This window comes from Pan troglodytes, chromosome 3 (genome assembly GCF_028858775.2).
Source record: "Pan troglodytes isolate AG18354 chromosome 3, NHGRI_mPanTro3-v2.0_pri, whole genome shotgun sequence".
Taxonomy (NCBI): Eukaryota; Metazoa; Chordata; class Mammalia; order Primates; family Hominidae; genus Pan; species Pan troglodytes.
Window position 1 is genome coordinate 147,726,631 of NC_072401.2, and position 22,657 is coordinate 147,749,287.

At 41.1% G+C, this 22,657-nt stretch overlaps 1 protein-coding gene across 12 annotated transcripts in view; it reads right to left on the bottom strand.

Moving 5' to 3' along the window:
* The window catches only part of ZNF827 (zinc finger protein 827), a 180,820-nt gene extending 179,706 nt beyond the window's left edge, over window positions 1-1,114 (bottom strand). For 8 of the 12 annotated variants that reach the window (XR_010156713.1, XR_010156714.1, XM_016952315.3 and 5 more), the window contains exon 1: window positions 512-1,085. Coding sequence is in view for 10 of the 12 variants with exons in the window: in XM_016952315.3 (XP_016807804.1) it covers window positions 512-554 (43 nt within the window). In the remaining 2 variants the exon portion in view is untranslated. Of the gene's footprint in view, window positions 1-511 lie in introns of all 12 variants that reach the window. The other 4 variants (XM_016952308.4, XM_016952319.4, XM_054683416.2 and 1 more) reach the window with 2 other exon arrangements.
* Between the last annotated feature and the right edge of the window lie 21,543 nt (window positions 1,115-22,657).

Consider the following 22,657-nt stretch of genomic DNA (forward strand, 5'->3'; position numbering starts at 1 on the left):
TCTCCCTGACACCCCCAAACGCCATGTCACGGCCCCCAGCCCTCCGCGCGCCCCGACCCCCGCACCCTCAGGCGCCGGAATCCACAAGGAATTTTTTTTTTTAAGATTCCAACCTCTCCCACCTCCCCCCACCAAACCCCCGATAAAACCCCCGGCATCCACACTACTCCCCTCCTCCCTTCTCTTGCCCCCTCCCCCCAGCAACCCAGAGTGAGGAGGGGGAAGGGGAGGGAAAGGGAAAAAAAAGCCCAATCTCAAGGAAAAAAAGAGGGGGGGGGTGAGAGAAAGAAAGAAAAAGAGAGAGAGAATAGAAAGGGCACGGGGCTGATCATCACCAACATGGCTGCCTCAGCATAGACCTAAACGAGGAGTAACCCGGGCTGTGTCTTTGTTAGTTTCACCTCTGTAACCCTAAACTAATGCAGAAAACAACGGAGGAGGCTGCGGAGGGGAAAGAGGAGAGGGAGGGCGAGAAAATGGCACGAGAGGAGGTGGAGAAGGGATGACTTACGTGAGGGAAGGCGCTTGGGCTGCTCCTGCTTCCTCCTGGGCATTTTCCCCCTTTTCTCACATTCTCCTCCTTGGTTAATGTGAGATCAAATAAACCCCCGTGGGGGCAGAGAGGCAGACACTGGCAGGAGCGGGGAGGTAGTTGGGGGGCGGGCGGGCGGGCAGGGGGAAACCCCTTCTCCGGTGTGTGCAATGGGTTGAAGCTTGTTTCCTGGAGCCAGAAGAGGGGTTTTCTTCTTTTCTTTCCTTTCTTTTTTCCTTTTTTTTTTTTTTAAATTTTTGGTCGTGCACCTGGCTTGTCCCCGAGCGTAATATTCTTCAATGGAAACGGATCTAATAGGTGTGAGTGTGTGTGTGTCCTATGCTCGCGTGTGTGATGGGAGGTATAAATAAATGAGTGCCAGTGCGGCGGTGTCTATGGCCGCGCTCTGTGTCTCCGAGCCCCTAACACTAATGTCGGGATCAAAGGGCAGCGGCGGCGGCAGCACAGCTCACAGCTCGCTCTCTTGCTCTCTCTCTCTCTTTCTCGCTCTCTCTCCTCTCGCGCTCTCTCTCTCGCTCTCTGTCACACACACACACTCACACACACACAGAGGCACAGACTGAGGGAAAGAGCGAGAGCTACACACACACACGCACGCACACACACACACAGAGCAAAGAGGAAGGTGCCCCAAGGCTCCCAGGGCGGACTCAGCCTCGGATTTACAACCGCTCTGTCTGGAAAGAATGGGGGGCGCGCGTGCGGGGGTGGGATGGAGTTCTTCAAATTTATCCCGCTAGTCACCAAATCTAGGGGGAAAAAAGTTTTTCCCACTCTTTAAACAACGATTAGTTCATTATTTTACTGATTTTTAAAAAGGAAATAAATTTCTCTCTTAACTTTCTTTTGTTTATTAAGCTACATTTTGTTCTGTATGAAATTCTGCAGGCTTTTGTCCCTACCCCATCACCTTAAATCTGGAGGTTATCGTCTCCCACACACTCTTCAAAAACATTCCAAAAAAACTAATTTAAAAAAAATGAAAAGACAACATATGGTGAATCAATAACTTGGTTGACAGTTGACAGAATAAGTGCCCAGTTTTGGAGTGTCCACTGGAGTTAAAACTGAAAAATGCTCCTAAATGAACATTACAGCTACTTGACAAAGAGAGGAAAATAAGATTAGGTCACCCCTGATGGTTGCTTTAACTGCTACGTGATACTCCTAGAGTGCACACAGCAATCTTTACTTCGGAAATTCACTTTTTCCCCTGCTATATACTGCAGGTATATGAAGTTTACCCTGAAGCAATTCCAGTGTGCATTATGAGCCCAATATAGCAGTTTTCATTAACTGATACATACTTTCATTACCTTACAAATCACACATCTTTCTTCAAAGAGAGACATAAAGAAGGAAAATAGAAAAGGACGGGTCTCACTCGAACACAAAAGGTACTTGGTGAAAGAGGACTGTTCTCTTTGTGACTTGCAGTCATTTGGATAAAAGTTCACTCAGAGGTTGTTAATGATTTAAACTCCAAAACCTGCTACTATAATTGAAATAAAAATGGTCTGAAGAAGAGTTGTTTCATAAAACTCTCTTTGTAAGAGGAAACTTTGAACTTAGCAGAATACATTATATGTCATGAGTCAGATGTAGCTAAAAAATAAAAAGGTGCATTATTTAACTACATCTTCCCTTTTTAGCTTTTTTAAAACTCTGACTCATCATCTTATTATGTTAAATATTTTCCTACCAATTTTTAAATAGACCTTTTCATCAAAGAAAGTGGAGGCACAGTAAAGACATAGAACATTAAAATGACACTCTATAAGCCTACATGGATAACTCATGCCTCTTTGAGGTTGAGTTAATTCTTACAACTTCAGTGGTGTTAAAGAGAGCCATGGGGGTTAAATTCTGACCTGCCTTATTAAAAATAATAATAAGGCTTTATATTGCACACTTTTATAAGTGAAGCTTAAAGAGTGCTGTATCTCCCAAAAGATGTCTTTCACTGATAGAGAAATCTCACGTTCAACCCCTCCCTGCCAACTCCCCCCAAAAGATCTAGCTTCCCAGTAACAAGTAATGCTATTGAAAGCGAGGTTTGAAACACCTGCATGAATTCAATCTAAAACCAAAACAGAGAGCAGTCAAGTTTAAAATGGAGCATCCTGTAATCCCAGCACTTTGGGAGGCGGAAGTGGGCAGATCACGAGGTCAAGAGATCCAGACCATCCTGGCCAACATGGTGAAACCCCGTCTCTACTAAAAATACAAAAATTAGCTGGGCGTAGTGGCACACTCCTGTAGTCCCAGCTACTTGGGAGACTGAGGCAGGAGAATCACTTGAACCTGGGAGGCGGAGGTTGCAATGAGCCGAGATCGGGCCACTGCACTCCAGCCTGGCGACAGAGCGAGACTCCATCTCAAAAAAAAAAAAAAAAAAAGGAGCATCATCCTTAAACCAGTTCTTCCTCGAGTGTTGGTTTTAAAAAACTGGTAGTTAGGTTGCCCTGCATTATAATTTGAAATATAACTATCTTTCCACTCAGGTCAAATTCAATTTGCCATAATTTTGACTATTGTCGGTGACATTGGACTTGAAATTAATATATTAATGATAAATTAGAGCCCATCCTTTCCAAGTAGACCAACGCCCTGAGTGTGTAGAATCTTTACAGCTGAACAAAATGGTCACCACACTTCACCACTGCTCTCTCAGAACCTTTGGCTAGGGTGTTCAGGATTATGACTCTGCATAGACACACCACTACCTTTTCTGAATTGCTAGGACTCTTCCTAATGTTTAGTTTGCTATAATTGAAAACACACTTTAGGCCTTTCCTCAAAGCAGAGTACATTTCCTGCAACCTTTTAAAGGCATGCAGGAAAATGCTGTCAACTTTTAATTATATAGGTGTTCTATCAACAGCCAAAAGCATTTTTAAATTGAATTTATTCATACCTCCACCTCTTTCCAAAAATTATTTGAAATAGTACACAACAATAGAAAATGGAAATAAGGACAGAACAATTTCCGTTTCAATCTCAGATTGGTATCTTTATGCTACAAAACACTCTTCAAGGTCATTTGCATCTCACCCTCAATTGCTGTATGCTCAGGGAACACAAACTAATTTTAATGTTAGACTAACAAAAACATTAGGAAAATAAATACTTGGGGGTTACGATAATGGATTTCAAAATCAAATGCATAAATAATTTTGGAAATGTATGCTTTTCGGATATATATACCCATGAACCATGAGCTTGGATTATTGTTGGCCATACTCATCAGATTGGAATATTCTATTTGATTCACCCCACCCAGGGACTAAGCTTTTAAAAGCATATTTTATCTTAATAATTATAGTACTCTCTCCACCCCCATCTCCATTACCTCTCAAATGTGAAATTAAAATAGATTTTCTCAAAACTGTGCACTCTAAGAAGAAGTTTCATAAACACTCTCACAGAAGTGAAATGTATTCAAGCTCAAATATTGCTAACGATGAGTAGACAAAGGGAGCACTTACCCTAGAATAGTGTGTGGTCTGCAGGTCCGAAACTACTTTCATACTATCCAGAGTCCATGAGGTCAGAACTACTTGCATACTAACAGTAAGATGTTATTTGTCTTTTTATCTGTGTTGACATTTGCACTGATGATGCAAAAGCAATGGTGGGTAAAAATGCCACATCTTAGCACTAATCAGGGCAGAGCACCAAAAAGTATAATAGTGATCCTATTCTTCACCATCATGCACTTAGAGGAAGGAAAAAGGGAGGTTCATCTAAGAATGTCCTTGATAGAGCAGTAAAAATTATTAATTGTATTACATCTCAATCCTTAAGTACAAGACTTATAAATATTCTTTGTTGACAAAAAGGTAGATACATATAAAGCACTTCTGCTGCATGCTGAAATACATAGGTTGTCTGAAGGAAAATCACTTGTGAGATTGTTTGAAATAGCCACTTTTTAATGGAATGCTATTTTTACTTGAAAGGATGACTGACTGACAAACTGAGAGGGGTATTTCTCAAAAAAAAAAATGAGGTTAGCCTGAAATTTCAAAGAAAACAATGCATACTATTTTTTGGCAGTGACAATATTTGCATTTACAAGTACAAATTAGAATCTTAGATAACTTGTATCCGTCACCATTAATGTAACAGCTTCCTGATACTTATAGGCCTTTTTGATGAAATGGATGGTGATATTAATAAATGTAACTTTTTGATATTGTCTCAAGATTTTGGAAGAGCCGCAAAGCTCAGTGAACCAATATTTTCCAAATGACCAATGCTTGCTGTTACCAAATCATGCTGTAGTACAAGATCCATTCAAAGCACAAGATAGATCCGTGGGTTTTAATGTGAAAAAATATGAAAAATTCATTGATATGGTTTCAGATTCTACACTGTAAGTAATCTTTAAGAAACTACCACTCATCAAGTTCTGGTGTAGTATCAAAGAAGAATATCCACAATTACCTAAAAAGGGTATTAATGTACTTCACCCTCTTCCAACTACGTATCCTTATCAAACTGGATTTCTTTCATGTACATCTTTAACCAAAGCAACATATCACAATTGATTGAATGCAGAAGCAGATATGAGAACCCAGCTGTGTCCTATTAAGCCAGATATTACAAAGATTTTCAGAAATGTAAAACCATGCCCATCTCCTTATGAAATGTTTTGTTTTGAAAAAAATAGTTACTTTTTATGAAAATGTATTAACTTGTATTGTTTCTGATTGTTATGTATAAATTAATTAATAAAAATTTAAAAAAATTCTACAGTCTTAATGAGTAACAATCAATAGACATAACCAATGTAAACAAAAGCTCCTTGGGCTCCTCAAAAACGTGTAAGAGTATAAAGGAATTCTGATTCCAAAAAGTTTGAGAACCACTGCCATAGAAATTAAGTTGCAGTTAAAGAGAAAAATGACAGGTATGGAGGCTTTACCAGAGGTCTTGGAATCCAATTGTAAACATGCTTACCCTCTTCATAAAATGAAGCCCACTAAGCCCCTGGAGCTGAGAGTTAGTTTGTGTACCCCAAGATTAGCTCCTCTGATGAGATCCCTTATGGGATACAAGAAGTAGAAGAGGGTGCTCACCCACTCTAGTTGAAACAGGTTATCCAGCCACATGGAGAGGCCAGTTAGTCTGAACAGAGGCCCAAGTCTCTCCTAGCCTCAGACCCTCTAGGAAAGTAAAACCAGGGAGGGTCCCTCTCTCTTTCCCAGGGTATGAACCATCTGCCTCAAGAGTAAAGAAGAGATACTCTTTACCCCAAATGTGCTCCAAGTCTGACATTTTAAATAATGAATGCCTGTCCCAAAACAGAGACATGGGTCTGGCGTCTCACCTGGCCTGGACTTGACATGTTATAAATCACTATCTAGTGACGATGACCTGCCATCCTTTACAGAGGGGTAGGCTTTTACTGTAATATGTACTTTCATGGGAATGGATGGAATCAGCAAAGGAAACATTTCTGGGCATTTGGGATATCTTTCTTCTAACCCATGGGCTTGGGCCCCTTCCCTAAATATCGTCCCAATAGTTCTTCACCTCCAACACCTGATGTGAATGTTTCAGAGTACAAAGTCATATTTAGATTGGTCAAATTCCAGATTTCTGTGGTGTGTTTCCCTCACCTGGTTCATCCTGTCAGCACTGATGCTCAAACCACTCAGTTCTTCCTTGCTTTCTCCTAACTTAAACCACAATATGAAATAAAACTCTTGTCTCCGAACCCTTACTTGCCATGATTCTTAGCATCTCTGTCCATTTCTCTTCCTTGGGCCTTTTTCTTAAATCTGCATGGATGGGAACTCCCCTAAGCAGCTACTCCCCACTTTCATGTATTTTTGAACTGATTTGTCTGATAGTGCAGTGTACTTCTTTGCTGCTTGGCCCAGTCATCCTATGAACTGCCTCAAATCATACTGCTGCCTCCTTGTGAGTCCCCTCTTGCCTGTGGCGTCCTTGACGGCCCCTCTCCCTGGCAGCTCTGATTCAGCTTCTCTGCAACATCTTTCTGTCCCTTTGTACGTTCTTCCCCCAGCCTCTTCCCCTACTATGGTTCACATACCCATGGCATCTTGACAAAGTTGTTTACCCAATGTACATGTCAAGCAACATCCTCCTTAGACTACAATATGGTTATAAGAATAACAAAATACAAAATTACTACACGCCCAGACTCATGATTTTGGGTGATCAGCAAGTACAATGGGAGCAGAAACCAATAAAAAAATTTCCTGTGCGTTTCTCTTATATCTTCTCCTCCATGATTACTGTCTCTGCCATTTGTGGTCACCTCTGTCTACCCCCATTTTTGGAATTCCACTTCTACCACTGCCCATTTTTATGCCAATTTTTATGTAGTTGGTTATCTCATGGAAGGTAGGACCAAGTTACCTTGAGCTCCATCTGTGTCCTTTTGGTGCTAGAGTTTGGCTATGTCTTTTTATTGGACTTAAAGTCCTTTCGTATAAAGCAACAAATGGCAATGCCATGGGAGTTAACTATTATACACTCCCTCTTTGACATCATTTCATTTCCTACTTTAATATTTTTAGTAAAGAGGCAAAATTAGAGCTTCGAATTAGAGCCACAGAACTTTATGGCCAGAAAGTGCCTTGCAGATCACTTTGTTTTGCCCTGGTATTCCACAGATGAGGAGTCAGAGTAACTAAAACATTGGGCAATGCTGCTTGCTGAGCTCTGACTAGTGAGCTCTTGGCTATTCCAGAAAATTAGAGCTTAAGTGTAGGACATTGTAAAGGCATATTTATGCATCCTAAAGTATTTAAGCAAACCAATTTTGTAAGCCAGAATGTAGAAGCATTTGAAATCACAATATACAAACTTAAGGAATTGAGTGCTTTCAAATATTGTGTGTAGACAATTTAGTGTAGGTTTGATATTGTTTGCTAGCTCCTGGAAGGTTCATTTTAAATGTGAATGAAGGATAGCTATTGGGATTAGAAAGAAACTTTAAAATTTACCAAAAAGAAACCCCAAACCATATAGATCAACTCTATCTTGAGAATATAGATACTATGATAAAAAACTGGAAGCCCTAAAAAAGGTATTACATTCTCTGAGAAGAAACTTTGTGGACATTTCAAAATGAAGTGTTCATACCTTCATGAAAAAAGGTAGCCTAAGCTCAGACCCCGTTTCAGTGTTGGGCAATGGTACACTTAGTCTTGGCCAATTGTCTTAGGCAGTCTTTCAGTGGAGTTCATAGGTACCCAGTGTCAATGTATCATTGCAACTCTCTTACTCTTAAAGCAAAAACCATGAGTCACTCAACTCAGCCCAGCTCCCTGATGGCAGGTCCATGGGCCATTTTCACACTAGAAGGATGGGTGCTTTTACAGAGGCAACTTCTGAAACCTCATCCTCTTTTACACTGCACTCAGGAGTCCATATCTGGGGAACAATGAGAGAAATGGAATTTCGTGAAGTGTTTGAGACAAAAAAATGATTCCTACAAATTGCCCAAAATAACAGGAAGGAACAGAATGGATAAACTAAAGTTCACATCCTTGTCCTGGAGTCTGAAGCACAACTGGTCCAGCAAGTATCCTTTCAGTAAACAGAGTCTGGGGAACAGATTAACAAGTTAATGTGCAGTTAGGCTAGCATAGAGAAGCTGCACCATGCAAGTATAAGTATGATTGTGTAAAAGCCTCATACACCTAGGCTCCTTTGGCACACATCTTGGGCCCACAGAATACAGAGAAATGGCTCCATATAATTCCTATTAATGATGTCCTGAAAAACAGACAACAGGCTTTGCAGGAATTCCTTAATTTCCAAAGGTCATGCCTCTGCACCCCAGGAGATTCAAACTTCATTTGTGCCAGATTGCTTGTTGTTTTAGAGGAAGGTTATGTTGCTGACTGATTTTTCACATATTCCAGCTTTTTGGAGAGTTCGCTTCTTAGTGCAGTGTCCATGAGAAGCTTTGTTGTGACTTTTGCATAATGTAAGTGTTCAGCAGTATTTGTGTTTGAGTGTCAACACAGTTCTATCTAGGAAAAAAAAAGGAACATACTATATCAGCAAGGACTATTTAATTCGTCTTCACATCAGCTCTGTGAACCATATTTTCTTCACTTTAAGGCTGGGGAAACTGAGGCATAACCCAGGCAAGAAATTGCTCAAGGCCACATAATTAGACCACTTGCACTTGAGGGCTATAGACAGCCTAATTACAGCCACAGCGCTCTCCCTACATCAATCAGGCAGAAGCCTGAGGAACAGATGGGCCATGCATCATGTCCTAAATGCCAAGAGATTGTTTTTTGTCTAATAGGGAAGGAGTAGACCCAGATGCCCCAGTGCTCTCCCCAGGAAATGTTGGTTCCAGTTTCCTGAAAACCAAGTATAAGCTCCCATGTATATATCAATTGTTACATTATTAAAGAGAACAAAGTAATCTCTAAGAGTAACCAGAGCCTAAACATGCAGAAATGGACATTGAATTTCCCGTGTGCTAGTGAAGTAGCATTGTGCTGGTTTCGCCACATTTGCCTCCTTTGCTTGTTGTCCCTTCTCTACCCTGTTATCTTTGCCCCAGGAACTGACCGCTAGTGACTGCAGCACCCAAGCTCCCTGGCTGGCTTGATATACAGCTGGATTCAGGCAACAGGAGGTAATTGTAAGAGAGAAGAGTGGGATGGCAGAAGGGTGGGAATATTTCTTCTCTTCTCCCTCTCTGCTTCGATGCTTTGTCTCTGACTGTAATTCTGTCCTTCCATGATTACAGCCTCTAGCACAGTGCAGACTTCACTGGACTTGGAATACACTGTTTCCTCTCCTCATCCGTTCAGCCCTAGCGCTGGTAACTGCCTTCCACAGATGGTGATTCCTGGATGCCTCTCAGCCCTCATTAGTTCCCTTACCCCAACACTATGTAAGGAGTTCCCACCACTATGTAAGGAGTTCTTCATTAAAGCCTCTTCATTTGAATCATGAGGGATTAGTTCTGTTCTCTGCCTGAACCCAGACTGATACAATGTACTTTCATTCGTTCACTAAATATCTAATGAACACCTACTATGGGCCAGGCACTGGCCAAAACCACTGGGAATACCACAGTGAGCAAATAGAGATATTACCCCTGACCCTGTGGAGTTTACTGAACTCCGTGGCTTATTTTACTTAACTCTTCTTTGTTATTTCCCATAAAATTGGGATGATTTTTTTTTAAAGTACAGAAATTATCCAGGCTAGTCAGGAATTCTGAGAACAGAGAATGAGGCTATGTGAGAGGTAATTTAGGCTTCAGACAAATTCGAAGTACATCATTAGTAGATGATTATGGCAGGGGGCAGGGCAGGGAAGGGGTGCAGAGAAGGAGTAATGATCAGGTAGAGTCAGTCTCCCAAAGGAAAGCCTTGGTGCCACAGGATCTAGGACCATCTCAGGTCCATGCTCTGAACAAATTTAAGGTGACGTAAGCAAAACTGATGAGTGGGCAACACTGATCTCCAAGACCCCTTCCTTGATGTTTCCTCGGTCCTTTCTCCTGTCTCCACTTCTGGAATGTTTGATGCCATTTGCTCTCTCAGCAGTACCGGTCCTTTTAGCAACCAGAAATACCACTGTGTTGTCCCACTTAAACCTCTCCTGATAGATGGTCCCATAATCTTTCTTTATTCAAAATATAACTGTTCTTTTTTTTTCCTTTCCATTTCCCGAGGCTTCCTCATGCTTTTTTTCTCCCAAAATGATAGCTAACAGGATAACGAGAGTTCATTTTTTTCTATTTTCCAAGTTTTTAACAGTGAAACATATATTATTACTATAATTTAAAACTTTTTTTGAACTGCAACAAAAGTAAATTAGCTACTCAATGCCAATGTCTTCAGTGATACAAATAGCATATCCTCTTTTACCAACAGGGATACCTTTGAAATACCCAGAAAGTAAAAGATGTCATAGAATAAATATGGCCATCTTTCTGGAATGCTCCTTTTGCTGATACGTTTGTTGAAAGTTAAGCAATTTAACTTTGAAATAATTTAAAACGTACTTTTATTAAGATATGTATGGAGATACCATGTACTCTGGTTTTTCTCATTAAAGATGAGGACAATGACAATATTGTACTTCCCTTACATGAGGTTGCTGTGGGGTCTAACTGAATCTAAGCACCGTAGCTGGTATATGCTGCTGCTCCTGATGGCATGGGATATGCCATGAGGTCCAAACTCTGCATGAACTTTAAGTCAAAGTGCAAGGTTTCAAAGAAATTTTGCCCAGAACCTTCTTCAGGCTCTATCCCCAGATTCCCAGGGGAAACATTTTCATTTGCTTTGGCTGCTAGAGGAAAAATCTGAATATATTACCTCTGTTTTCTGGATTCCCCATGCTTTATCCCACAGCAGTAACTTTCACAGCAGGAATTTTAGGCATTGTGGCATTCATTCAGTTATAAATTTCAGTTATAAAACATTTATTGAGGTTCTCGTGATTTGATTTTTTAAACCCACCTGTTCTCCTTCTCCTTCTCCTTCCCCTATTGTTGTGCCTGAAACAAAATAAATGACCCAGAATTATCTGGCATTCATCTGACATAAATCATAACCCACACTGGATTACTTTCAACTCTACATTATAGTCCTATGGAAAACTATAGTTCTGAATGAGGACTACTTCTTCCCTTTCAACACTTCTTTACCACTGTCCAAAAAAACCAGATAGGCAAGGAAAACTAAAAATTGAAAGAAAGAAGGAAAGAGAAAGAAGAAAAAAGAAAGCTGGAATAATAGTATCAAAAACTAAACTTACTTTATAAACTAGCACTTTCTCTGAATTCAGAAAATGATTTTTATACCAAACGAAACAAAACAAGCCCACATACACAAATTTTGATAATGTTTAACCCAATCTTGGGTTCAAGTCTTACCCTTGAAAGAACTAAAGTCACAAAACAAGTCTTGTTGTCTTGATGTGCTTTGAATGAATGGTTTTAATCACACACTATTTTAAGTACCTGTGTCATCCTGTTACTGATTTGGATGACTGCTTTCAGTCCACCACAAAATATACTCAAAACTTATTAAAAACAACAAACAATAATATTTCTGTACTCATAGTAATGGCTAATGTTATCATACAACCTAGGCTTTGAGTATACTGTGTGAGAAAATATCCATGGCCCTTGCTCTTATGGAACAAATATCATAATGGCAAGTGATGACCATTTTTGTAAAAGGCTCTAAGGGTAACTACTTAGACTTTACTAGTTACTTTTGTTGAAAAATTAACAAAACAAAGTAATTAAATATATGAATATTGGAAAAATGATCAATGTGGTAATATTCTCCTGTTTCAGATGCTTTGGTCAAAGGGCTTGTATCTTATGGAAAGCTCTTAAGGTACATAAGTCACCGACATCTACCACTTGTTTATAATTGGGTAGCTTGTTTAAATGCACAGCCGGGCTGGGGGCAGCAGGTCACACACTGTTGAGCAGGACAGTGAGGAGGGAACCTCCTGTTTCTCATTCCAGGGATTGTAAGCCCATTGTTGCTGTGTTTTCCCATCTTATAGGAGAAGCGGGATATCTAAATTTTATCGAGAAATCTCCAAGTTTTGGGACATATATACTCAACAAAATGTATCTGCAGGTCAGATCTGTTGATCATCAGTTTGTGATGATCATGTGTTATACACATGTAACTCCCAACCAACCATTGCAATTCATGCGTTATCTTATATGCATCAGACCAGAAAATAGACAAAATAATAAGGTCCTCAAATACCACTGTGTCACATATTCACAGACTCTCAATTTTGGAACTAGACTTGCATTTATCTAGACTAACTTCTGATATGATCATACTTAGTAATGAGGCAGACCCTAATTGGACAGATCGTATTGTGAGACCATAGTTTCTTAAGAGTCAGTCAAAATCTAGCATTTCCCTTTATACCCATTAAATGGCCATTATCTAAAAAATTAAGAGCATGAAATAACAAGTGTTGCTGAAGATGTGGAAAAGTCGGAATCCTTGTGCATTGCTGCTGTGAATATAAAATGGTACAGCCACTGTGGCTTCTTAAAAAATTACATATAGAATGGCCATGTAACCCAGCAATTCTACTTCAGAGTATATATCCAAAAGAGTTGAAAGTAGGGATTCAAACATATTTGTATATCTATGTTCATAGCAGCATTATTCACAGTATCTAAAAGGTGGAAACAAACCAAATGCCCACTGACTGACAGATACATGAGCAAACAGAATGTGGTGTATACATAACTGCAATATTATTCAGCCTTAAAAGGAGGGAAATCTTGTCCCATGCTATGACATGGGTTAGCTTTGAAGACATTATGCTAAGTGAAAGAAGCCAGACATGAAAGGACAAATACCGTATGATTCTACTCATATGAGATACTTAGAGTAGTCAAATTCATAAAGATGGAAAGTAGAATGGTGGTTGCCAGGGGCTGGGAAAGGGGGTAAATTGAGAGTTATTGTTTAATGGGTATGGAGCTTCCATTTGGGGAGATGAAAAAGTTCTGGAGATAGTTGGTGTACCTCAGTGTGAATGTACTTAATGCCATTGAGCTGTACACCTAAAATGTTTTAAATAGAAAATTATTATGTTTATTTTACCATAGTTAAAAAAATGAAATAAGGCAATCTAGCATTTTCACTCTCTACTCTCTGTGCTTTATTTTGCCCTCTGAAGCCACAGAGCATAGGTTTGCTCTTTTACATGACTATCCTCCAAATACTGACAGAGAGCAGCCCTCGCACTCTTCCATTCTCCTTTCCTGCATCCTTGCTGTTCTCCTCTGAAGCTGCCCTTTCACCGTGCCCTGCACCCGGACCAGATGCCCTGGACAGGTGAAGGAGTGCAGGATGATCACCTCCTTCACTCTAAGTACCAGGCTGCTGGGGGGCTTTCTCCAATTTCACAACTCAGGTATTTTAGGCTGCATCTCATTTTCTCAGGGACCCTCAGGGATTGGGGTTCTAGCATCATTTGTATGGCTCACTTATTTGCAAATGATAATGTCGAAGAAAATAATCAAACAAAAAGAGATGCCCAGGACTGTTATTCCATGATAAGACATGTTCAAAGCAGAACTATCAGCAACACTTTCATTTCTTTCTGAATTCTGGAACTGCAACATGGGTGAATTTGAGTTTCCACTGAAAATTAACCTGTAGTTGAAAAGGGTCCTAAAGGGGGCTTCTTGGTTTATCCACAGGCTTTTCCATCTGGAAGCTGTATCTGTCAGAAATCAGATGAGGCTCAAAAAGTAGAGACGCTAAAACAATTTTTTTCCTTTACATCTTTCCATCACTTTCTCTGATAACATTTACAAAAGTAAATGTAGTTTTACAAGTTTATATTTTGGGACAGTAGGCATTTAATAGAGCTCTTCTTACCCCTAGGTATCATTAAAACTGATTGTCCTCCTTCCTGTAAAGTCCTCCCTAACCCTAAAATTCAGAAGCCCTTTTATATGATTTTAAATTTGGTATTTGACCATACAGCAGGATGCAATAAAAAGTGACTTCCTAAAGAAGCTCTGACAAAATCTGTGAGCTCTTTTGACCTCACAGACTTTATGGCATCCCAACTTATTTCCTTCTAAGAAGAGAGGCGGAAAAAAGGCTTCCTTGCTCAAACAACCAGCTTTGCAAAGGACCTTGAGAGGTCTGGGGGATGCTGGGAGTTCCTAGCTTGCTGGCACAGGCTCCAGTTCCACTAGGTCATGTTAAATATGAGTATGCACAATAGAAAATGAGAGATGACCTCAATTGTCTCAACAGGATGTAGGAAAGCCAAGGGATGATGCAGCAAGTGGCTCAGGCCTTTACTATTAAGAGCTTTAAATATCGCTGGTATTAGTAAATGAGAAGCTACAAGCAGTGTCATAAACGTTATGAGTTCACAACACAGCTTGACAAATCCTGAAATATTGGTTGTGGCTGAGAGATTCCTGATTATGCTGGGTATGGACACAAGGTAGGCGAGCCAGCAAAAAAGGTTATTTGTCTCTAAGCCGAAGTCCATCCATGGGCAGAAGCATTATTACTTATTATTATTAACCATCCTGACAACAACCCACATTTTTATGGCATTTGAATATCGCAAAATGCCTCAACATCATTCTAAGTGGCTATTCTATTCCACAGTGGAGCAGGGTAGAAGGTCAGAAGGAAAACATCAAGCTTAGATCCAACAGAAGCTGATCTCAAGATTCAGGTGGAGTTGGTAACCTACAAGAAGTTATTCATTTAAATTGGGGAAAAATTAAAAAGTCATTAGAAGCCCCTTGCTTAAAGTGGTCAGGAATATTCAATGTTCCAATTGAGGACTCTAGCAACATCAAAAATTCTGCGTACTCAGGTTTTTTCTTTGCCCCTCTTCTCCCCCTTTAGCTGCCTACCTCCCAAATCTAGCTTTCCAGACCTGATGTTCCACCTGCCTGTATCCCTGCCTGCACATCTGAGCTCACTTCCTGCCACCATCCCTCCACCCTGACTCCTCTGGTCACATAGCCTTGCTCTTCTCCTAACAAGCCCAGAGCTGCATTGTGACTTTCTTGGGCCTATTCCTCCAGTATAAAATAAAAAAAAATCAAAATTATATTCTACCACTGCATGGGTATAAAGATGAACATACAAATATTATGTACTAAAACATTGTGTTCATTTTTTTCTTCTGATTTGGAAAGAATTAAAGCATTTCTGTGTGCCCCTAAAAGTATTATAGGCCCCGTGTCTACAGCGCCTGATGGAGAAGTTGGATCTTTCAGGACTTTTGCAGTTGCGCTTCTCTCTGCCTGAAATGTTCCTTCCCTAGCTATCCATGTGACATACAGCCTCAGTTAATTTGTGTTTCTGCAAAAATGACATTCTTTTCAGAGAGGCTTTCTCTCATCACCTTACCTGAGACAGGCCCACACGTCAACTCTAGCCAAGCGTCTCCATCCCTCTACCATGCTCTAATCCATCTACCATGCTCTAGTTTTCTTTTAAGCATCTGATATCAATTAGATATTTATGTTTTACTTGTTTGTGGCCTGTCTGTCCCACTAGAGCATAAGTTCTGTGACACTAAGGTACTCTGTTCTCAGGGCCCAGAAAGTACCAGGCATATGGTAGATATACTCATAAATGTATGTTCCAAGTGGAATGAATTTCTGCCTGGGATACTTCTTCCGTATTCCAAAGTAGTCATCTCTCAATATATAAGGAGAATGAAAAGTGAGCATGAGGGAAGATGGAAAATGCTCTCTTGCTCAAATGTCCAACCTTAAGGAAGATCTTTGGAGGGCTGGAGACATGCTAGGAGCCCCAGTCCTTCCAACCAGGACCCCTGCTCTGTGTTCTGCATCACTTTTTGCATTCTCCTGTCCTGGTGAACACCACCTGTTCTGCAATTATGCGTATTTGCTGAGGCTGAGGCTCAGGCTGAGGCTGCCCATCCCTCATGCCTTCTAAGAGCATGTACTGAGCACTCTGTAAATCACTGCTGGATTGAAAATGGATGAATGGGAAGAAGAGAAAGATACAGAAGATGCTGTCAACATGTGAAGAACTTATGCTTCACCACTGGATTGAACAGAATGAACGAGGATGGCTTCAACCAGGGGACATTTGTTAGAGACTCTAAGAGGAGGATCATTTTAACATGCAAAGGAGAGAGCATGTAAATATAGCCAGCATCTAGAAAACAGAGTTCTGGGATGATACTTGGAGTGCCAGGTATGACCGTTCTGGCTGCAAAATCCTGCCTTAAGATAAAAAGAGGATTAATGGCTCTTTGAAAAGCCCAGGAATTGGCTTGCTTCAGTCCTTCCTGTATTCAGAGCTCTAACAGCATATTCAGGACCTGGTTACTCTCTCTTTCTCAGAAACTCCTCCTGCTGGGGTGGCTTTCATCACAGACTCTATATTGTAGCAAATGAAGGCACAGCTCTAACCTCTTTGCCCTCTCAAATTCAGCACAGGAAGAAAGAAAGTCTCTTTCCTAGAAGTATCTGCTCGAACTCACTGCTCCTTATGGGCTCTGACTTGGCCGTTTACCTACCTTGGACCCAGTTGCAGTACCCAGGAAAGTGTGATCATGCACTGACCATTCTAGGCCTGGATGGAGTGATGCCTTTGAGCCACAGGGACCAAGAATGAGTGACAGGTGCTCCCCTGACTGCAGTTACAGGAAGTAGGGTGTATGTACACTGAGTGACCAAAAAAACAAATGTCCACTCCTCTTGGCTCTAGAAAGAAAGTGTAATGGATTGGTTTGGCATAAAAGGCCTGGACATGAACTAAGAGGTTGCAGAGAAGTATGCTAAGTATTAGATTGTCTAGGGACAATGCAAAAAGATTGTTAGCAATGTGGAGGAAAATTAGAGACTCTTTTCCTCACAATTCTCATGTTCTGTTAGGCAAGCAAGACAGAGAAGTTCATTTTATCGAAACATTTTTTTTAAGAAAAGATGCTGGATATTAATTTTGTTTTTAACCCAACTTTGGCCTGAGCAATGGGTGTGAGTATGGAGTGAATCACCTTTGTTCATGAAAGGAGGGAATCTGTGCCCAGGGGATGTTGCTGTATAGGAGGAGTAAGTCGTTTTACTGCAGCTGCTTCTGACCAGGTTATCTTAAGCAAGTCATTTCAGTGACTCAGAGAAGTTGGGTAGATGCCAGATGACTTTCTGTCTGGGCTTAAGATGTTAGTTAGGCAAGAGAGCTTGCCAGATGTCTTATTTTATTTGGAGATAAAGAGGAGACCGAATGCTCTCAAGCCTCCCTGGTGACCACGGCCCACTCAGAAGAGCAAAACTGCCTTCCTCCGGGCCTATGGTGTTGGGATCAGAGGAGAGAGAAAGTTCCTGTCAATGACGTGTTCTGAAAGTCCATCGAATCTTGCTCACCTCTCTGCCTGCTCTAGGGAAGAATGCCATTTAGACCAGATCAAACTGACGAAGGTACCTATGTTGTTTTCTTCACCACTGTGAATGGATTGTTCCCATTGAGTAACAACTTCCATTAAGCCATAATTGGAGTATTTTGCCTCTTCAGAGAAAAAAGAAAACAAGAAAATATTTAATTCAGATAACAACCACCCTATTTCATCACCATCCCCTTTTTCCCTAATGAAAGAAACTGTGTACTTTCCATTTCAAACTTAAAATATTGTAAAGGCAGCAAAAATTAAAATTTAGTAACTGTGCCCCTCTTAGAGCATGGGGGGTGCCATGTTGGCAGCTGTCCTTTCTGCTACCTAGCTTGCAGAGTATGAGAGCAGTGTGTATGTGAAATACTTTGCAATCCTTTTGGTTTGAGGCGTGTAACAGCAAAAAAATTATCTTTTGACATGACGCTACATTAGTTTGGTTTTCTTTTGATCAATCAAAATGTCGCATAATGTCTTACTTCTTATGACTTCTTTCTGAGAACGAGAAAGAGAGAGAGAGAGAGCATGCAGTTTTACATAAATTGGCCAGATTTATGTACTAAATAGTGATTTCCTCCTTCTTGGGGGCAAGGAGATGGTGTTTCAAATTTTAGATATGGACTTATAGTCTGATATCATTACTTGAACTTTTTTTATTAAGCTCTGTGAGTCTTCTCTGATATAAACTTTCCTTGTCTTTCACTTTCCTCCCTGTTCCCCAAACTTTAGTGCCCGCTCTCAAGATCAACCTAAAGGAAGCTAAGGAAATGAAGTGATGATTCCACACTCAGAAGCAACGAATTAGATGAAAACCTTGACACCAACCTGGATAATTAAACAAACGTCTACCTATTCCTCCCCTCATGAATGAATAAATGCAAGAATGAGAGACATTCAATCCTACTTGCTAATATTCATCTTCCTCCATTCTATGTTGCCCTCACACGGCCCTAAATTTGCTCTCCTAGCAAATCTCTATTCCCACGTTTGTCTGGAAGATTTCAGTACCATCTTTTACCCAGCTACATCTTTCTATCACCTGCCCTTTCCCATGGTGAATCTCTCTATCTTTTTTACATTTTCGATTTGGTCTCTTATTTTATCAATTTGACTAAAACCTGGGATTTCTGTCATGAGAGTCCCTTACCAACCTTGTCCAGCAGAGGTCACTCTTCTTGCTCATGGGCTGAGGTGAGGGGGTTGCCTCCCTGAACTCTGCTAATTCCAGGCTATCCTTCTACTACTTCTCTTCTGAAGTCCAGCATCCACTCATGGCAGCCTCTCTCCATCTCTTTCACCCTCACTCCACATCTTGCCAAGCACACATCCATCTTCCTCAGTGACTTCAGTGTCTGCATCTCATACACTAACATCCATTGGTATTCAGGTATTCTCATCAATTACACTACAACCCTTCAGTTTCTTGATGTTTTAGGCTCTAGGGACAATAATCTCCACTCTATTTTACTGGGCCACTGGTGTGGCCTCAACCTTTTTTTTTTTTTTTTTTTTTTTGACAGGGTCTCACTCTGTCACCCAGGCTGGAGTGCAGTGGTGCGATCATGGCTCACTGCAGCCTCGACCTCCCAGGCTCAAGCGATCCTCCCACCTCAGCCTCCTGAGAAACTAGAATTACAGGCATTCGCCACCACACCCAGCTAATTTTTGTATTTTTTTTTTAGAGATAGGGTTTTTCCATGTTGCTCAGTCTGGTCTTCAACTCCTGGGCTCAAGCAATCCACCTGCCTTGGCCTCCCAAAGTGCTGGGATTACAGGCATGAGCCACCCTGCCAGGTCTTTGTTGTCATTTTGTAATGCTTCTTTCTAAGCCTTCATGGTAACTAGCACCAAACATGGCTCCTAAAAATGTTTCATTCTTGGAACACTCATGCTGGCTGCCTCACACATCAAGAACTGTAATTTATTTCCCTTCCTCTGAAATCTAGGCTGGCCTTGTGACTGAGTGTGGTGGAAGTGACTTCTGGGACTTCTGAGCCCAGGCCTTAACAGAATTGGCAGCTTCTGCTTCCTTCTTTTGGGAATTCAGAGGCCATTTGTGTTACCTGATTACCCTGGGCCTCCATGCTGTGAGGAAGCTCAAGCTAGCCATGTAAGAGGCTACGTAGAGACACAGAGGCCTGGCCAGCCCCCAGCTGTTCCAGTCATATCAGCTGAGGATTCAGACGTGTGAATGAAGAAACATCTTGGACATTTCCCAACCCAAATGCAGAAGTGACAGAAATAATAAATTTTTACAGTTTTAAGCCACTTAGTGTGAGGTGATTTGTTATAAAGAGATAGTGAACTCAATCTTAAATTGTGAAATTTCTTTCTAATCAACATTATGACTTTCCAGCTCTCTTCTTCCTTCCTTCCTTCTTTCCTTCCCCTCTCTTTCTCTTTCTTTCTCTTTCTCTCTTTCTTTCTTTCTCTCTCTTTCTCTTTCTCTCTTTCTTTCTTTCTCTCTCTCTTTCTCTCTTTCTTTCTCTCTCTCTCTCTCTTTCTTTCTTTCTCTCTTTCTCTCCCTCTGGCTCTCTTTCTCTCCCTCTGGCTTTCTTTCTCTCCCTGTCTTCCTCCCTTCCTCCCTCCCTTCCTTCCTTCTTTCCTTCTTCTTTCTTTCTTTTCTTCTTTTTTTTTTTTGGTAGAGACAGGGTCTCATTATCTTGCCCAGACTGGTCTCAAATTCCTGGCCTGAAGCAATCCTCCCATCTCACCTTTCCAACGTGTTGGGATAACAAGGATGAGCCACTGTGCCCAACTGCTGTCCTGTAATTTCATCCCTACTGACCATCCAAGCCTCCAGTCTTTAGAGGGATCTTTATTTTTTAATTAATTTTTTTTTTTGACTAGTCAAGCGCAGCAGTAAGAAGGGGGAAAAGAGTAAAACAAGGAGTTTCATCCATAACTGACTGTGAACAATCAATTGAGATAACTCTCAACCTTTGGACCAGCCCAGAGAGATCTTTAGAGGCTACAGCTCATCAACCTGCTACCCTATGAAAGCTGGACCCCTCAAACATGTTCATGTTTCATATACCCCCTCTCTACACAAAATGCCCTTCCTTAAACTCTATGATATTACTGTGGTTCTGACTTATCTCTCCTTTCCCTTCACCTATACATTTCTCTCTTTTTTTGAGATGGAGTCTTGCTCTGTCGCTCAGGCTGGAGTACAGTGGTATGATCTCAGCTCACTGCAACCCCCGCCTCCTAGGTTCAAGTGATCCTCCTGCCTCAGCCTCCCAAGTAGCTGGATTACAGGTGCTCACTACAATGCCTAGTTACTTTTTGTATTTTTTTTTTTTTTTAGTAGTGACGGGGTTTCACCATGTTAGCCAACCTGGTCTTGAACTCCTGACCTCACCTGTATATTTCTTGAGAATGTCTGTTTCCTGCCTTTATTTCCTCATTACCCTCTCCCTTTTGGTTTCAATCACTCAAAAGCATGTATTGAGCATTGATTACATACACCATTTAAGGAAACAGCAATGAATAACATAAAGAGTACCTCTGCCCAGCCCTCATGAAGATTACATCCTGAGGAGAGAGTCAAACAGAGACAGAAAATAACAACAACAAATAAAATGTATAGTGTCAGGTGGGAATTCATGTTCTGAAGAAAAAGCAGAGTAAGGACAGTGAGGTAAGGAGGCTGCCTCCCTCATCTCTGATCTTTGTCTCTTCTGCTCAGTGTGATCACTATGCTTTGCTGGTGTTTCTTTCCCCAATCCAAGGTTTGGTAAATGCCTCCAGGCAGAACACTGGGTCTAACACTGGGCTAACCTTTCTTGTTTAAATTCTTTCAGTGCTGACAGTTGCCAGTTGTGCAGTGTCTAATGATGATTCACATACTTTGTCCAGTTTTCTAGTTGTTTATGGTGGGAGGGCTAGTCTGATACCAGTTTTTCATTTGTGATCAAAAGTGGAATCCTCTGGCTTAAGGGTTTGAGGGTAGCTCTGGCTGTGGTTTCACTCCCTGCTAATTTCTGCCCTTGATATTCTACTTGAATTGCTCTCTCCTCACTTCTAGGCTTCAAATCCATTGGACTCATCTTAGTCCTTGCCCTTCCAGATTTTCCTTAGCCTCTCCTTCCTGAAACTCTCTCTTCCTTTAACTGTTATAATACACAGGGTTTTTGTTTTTGTTGTTGTTGTTGGTGGTGGTGGTGGTGGGTGGATGGGAGGTATTTTGTTTGTTTGTTTAAAATCACACTTCACTTTGTGTTGTGCACATTTGGACATATGCACCATCTTCCCCACTGGAATTCAAGCACCTTGAGAGCAGGGACATGGATTGTTCATTTTGCATCCCCATGCCCAGCATAGCACCCTTGACTTTAGTAGGGACTGTACAAATGTTTATTGAGTGAATTTGAAGCCCAGTAATAAAAGGCAGTGTATGGGATTCACCCTTGGAGAGGTATAGACAGCTGCAGCTCTGCACTTTCCTAAGGTGACCAACCATTCCTGTATGTTCAGGACTGAGGATGCTGAACTTTAGAACTTTTAGTGTTAAAACCCGGAAACTGCTGGGAAAACTGAGATGATTGATCACCCTGGCACTTCCCAGCCTCATTCAAATCTTGGCACTTGTGGAAAATGGTTGTATTTGTAAAGTATCTTGGTGTCAATGGGTAAGACTGCTGTGGCAAGAGAGATGCTGGGCCTCCCAACATCTCAACTTTGCAAGACTCTTAGGATGTCTGCAGGGATTTAGTAACTCAGTGCTCCAACCCAGCAGGGATCTCTATGTGCACTCAGCAGTTGGGAAGCTCTCCTACAGTGATCTCAAGGAGATGGTCCAGCTGTTGGCCTGGGCCTGGAACTGGAAGACTCGAGTTTGAGTCCTCACTCTGCCACTGCTTACTTGTGTGAGCATTGGGGAGTCACCTTACCTCTCAAAGATTAAAAGTGGGAGAGCATTAATACCATACAAATGTTTTACCTCATTATTGTGTCTTATTTTGTGCAGGCAGCTATAACAAAATACCTTAAGAATGAGTAATTTATAAACAACAGTTATTTTTTGGTCACTGTTCTGGAGGCTGGGCACTCCAAGATCAAGTTGCCAACAGATTTAGTAACTGGCGAGGGCTTGCTTTATTCCATAGATGGCACCTTCTTGCTGTGTCCTCACAAGGTGAAAGGGAAAGGGGACATAGTGTTCCCTCCCATCTC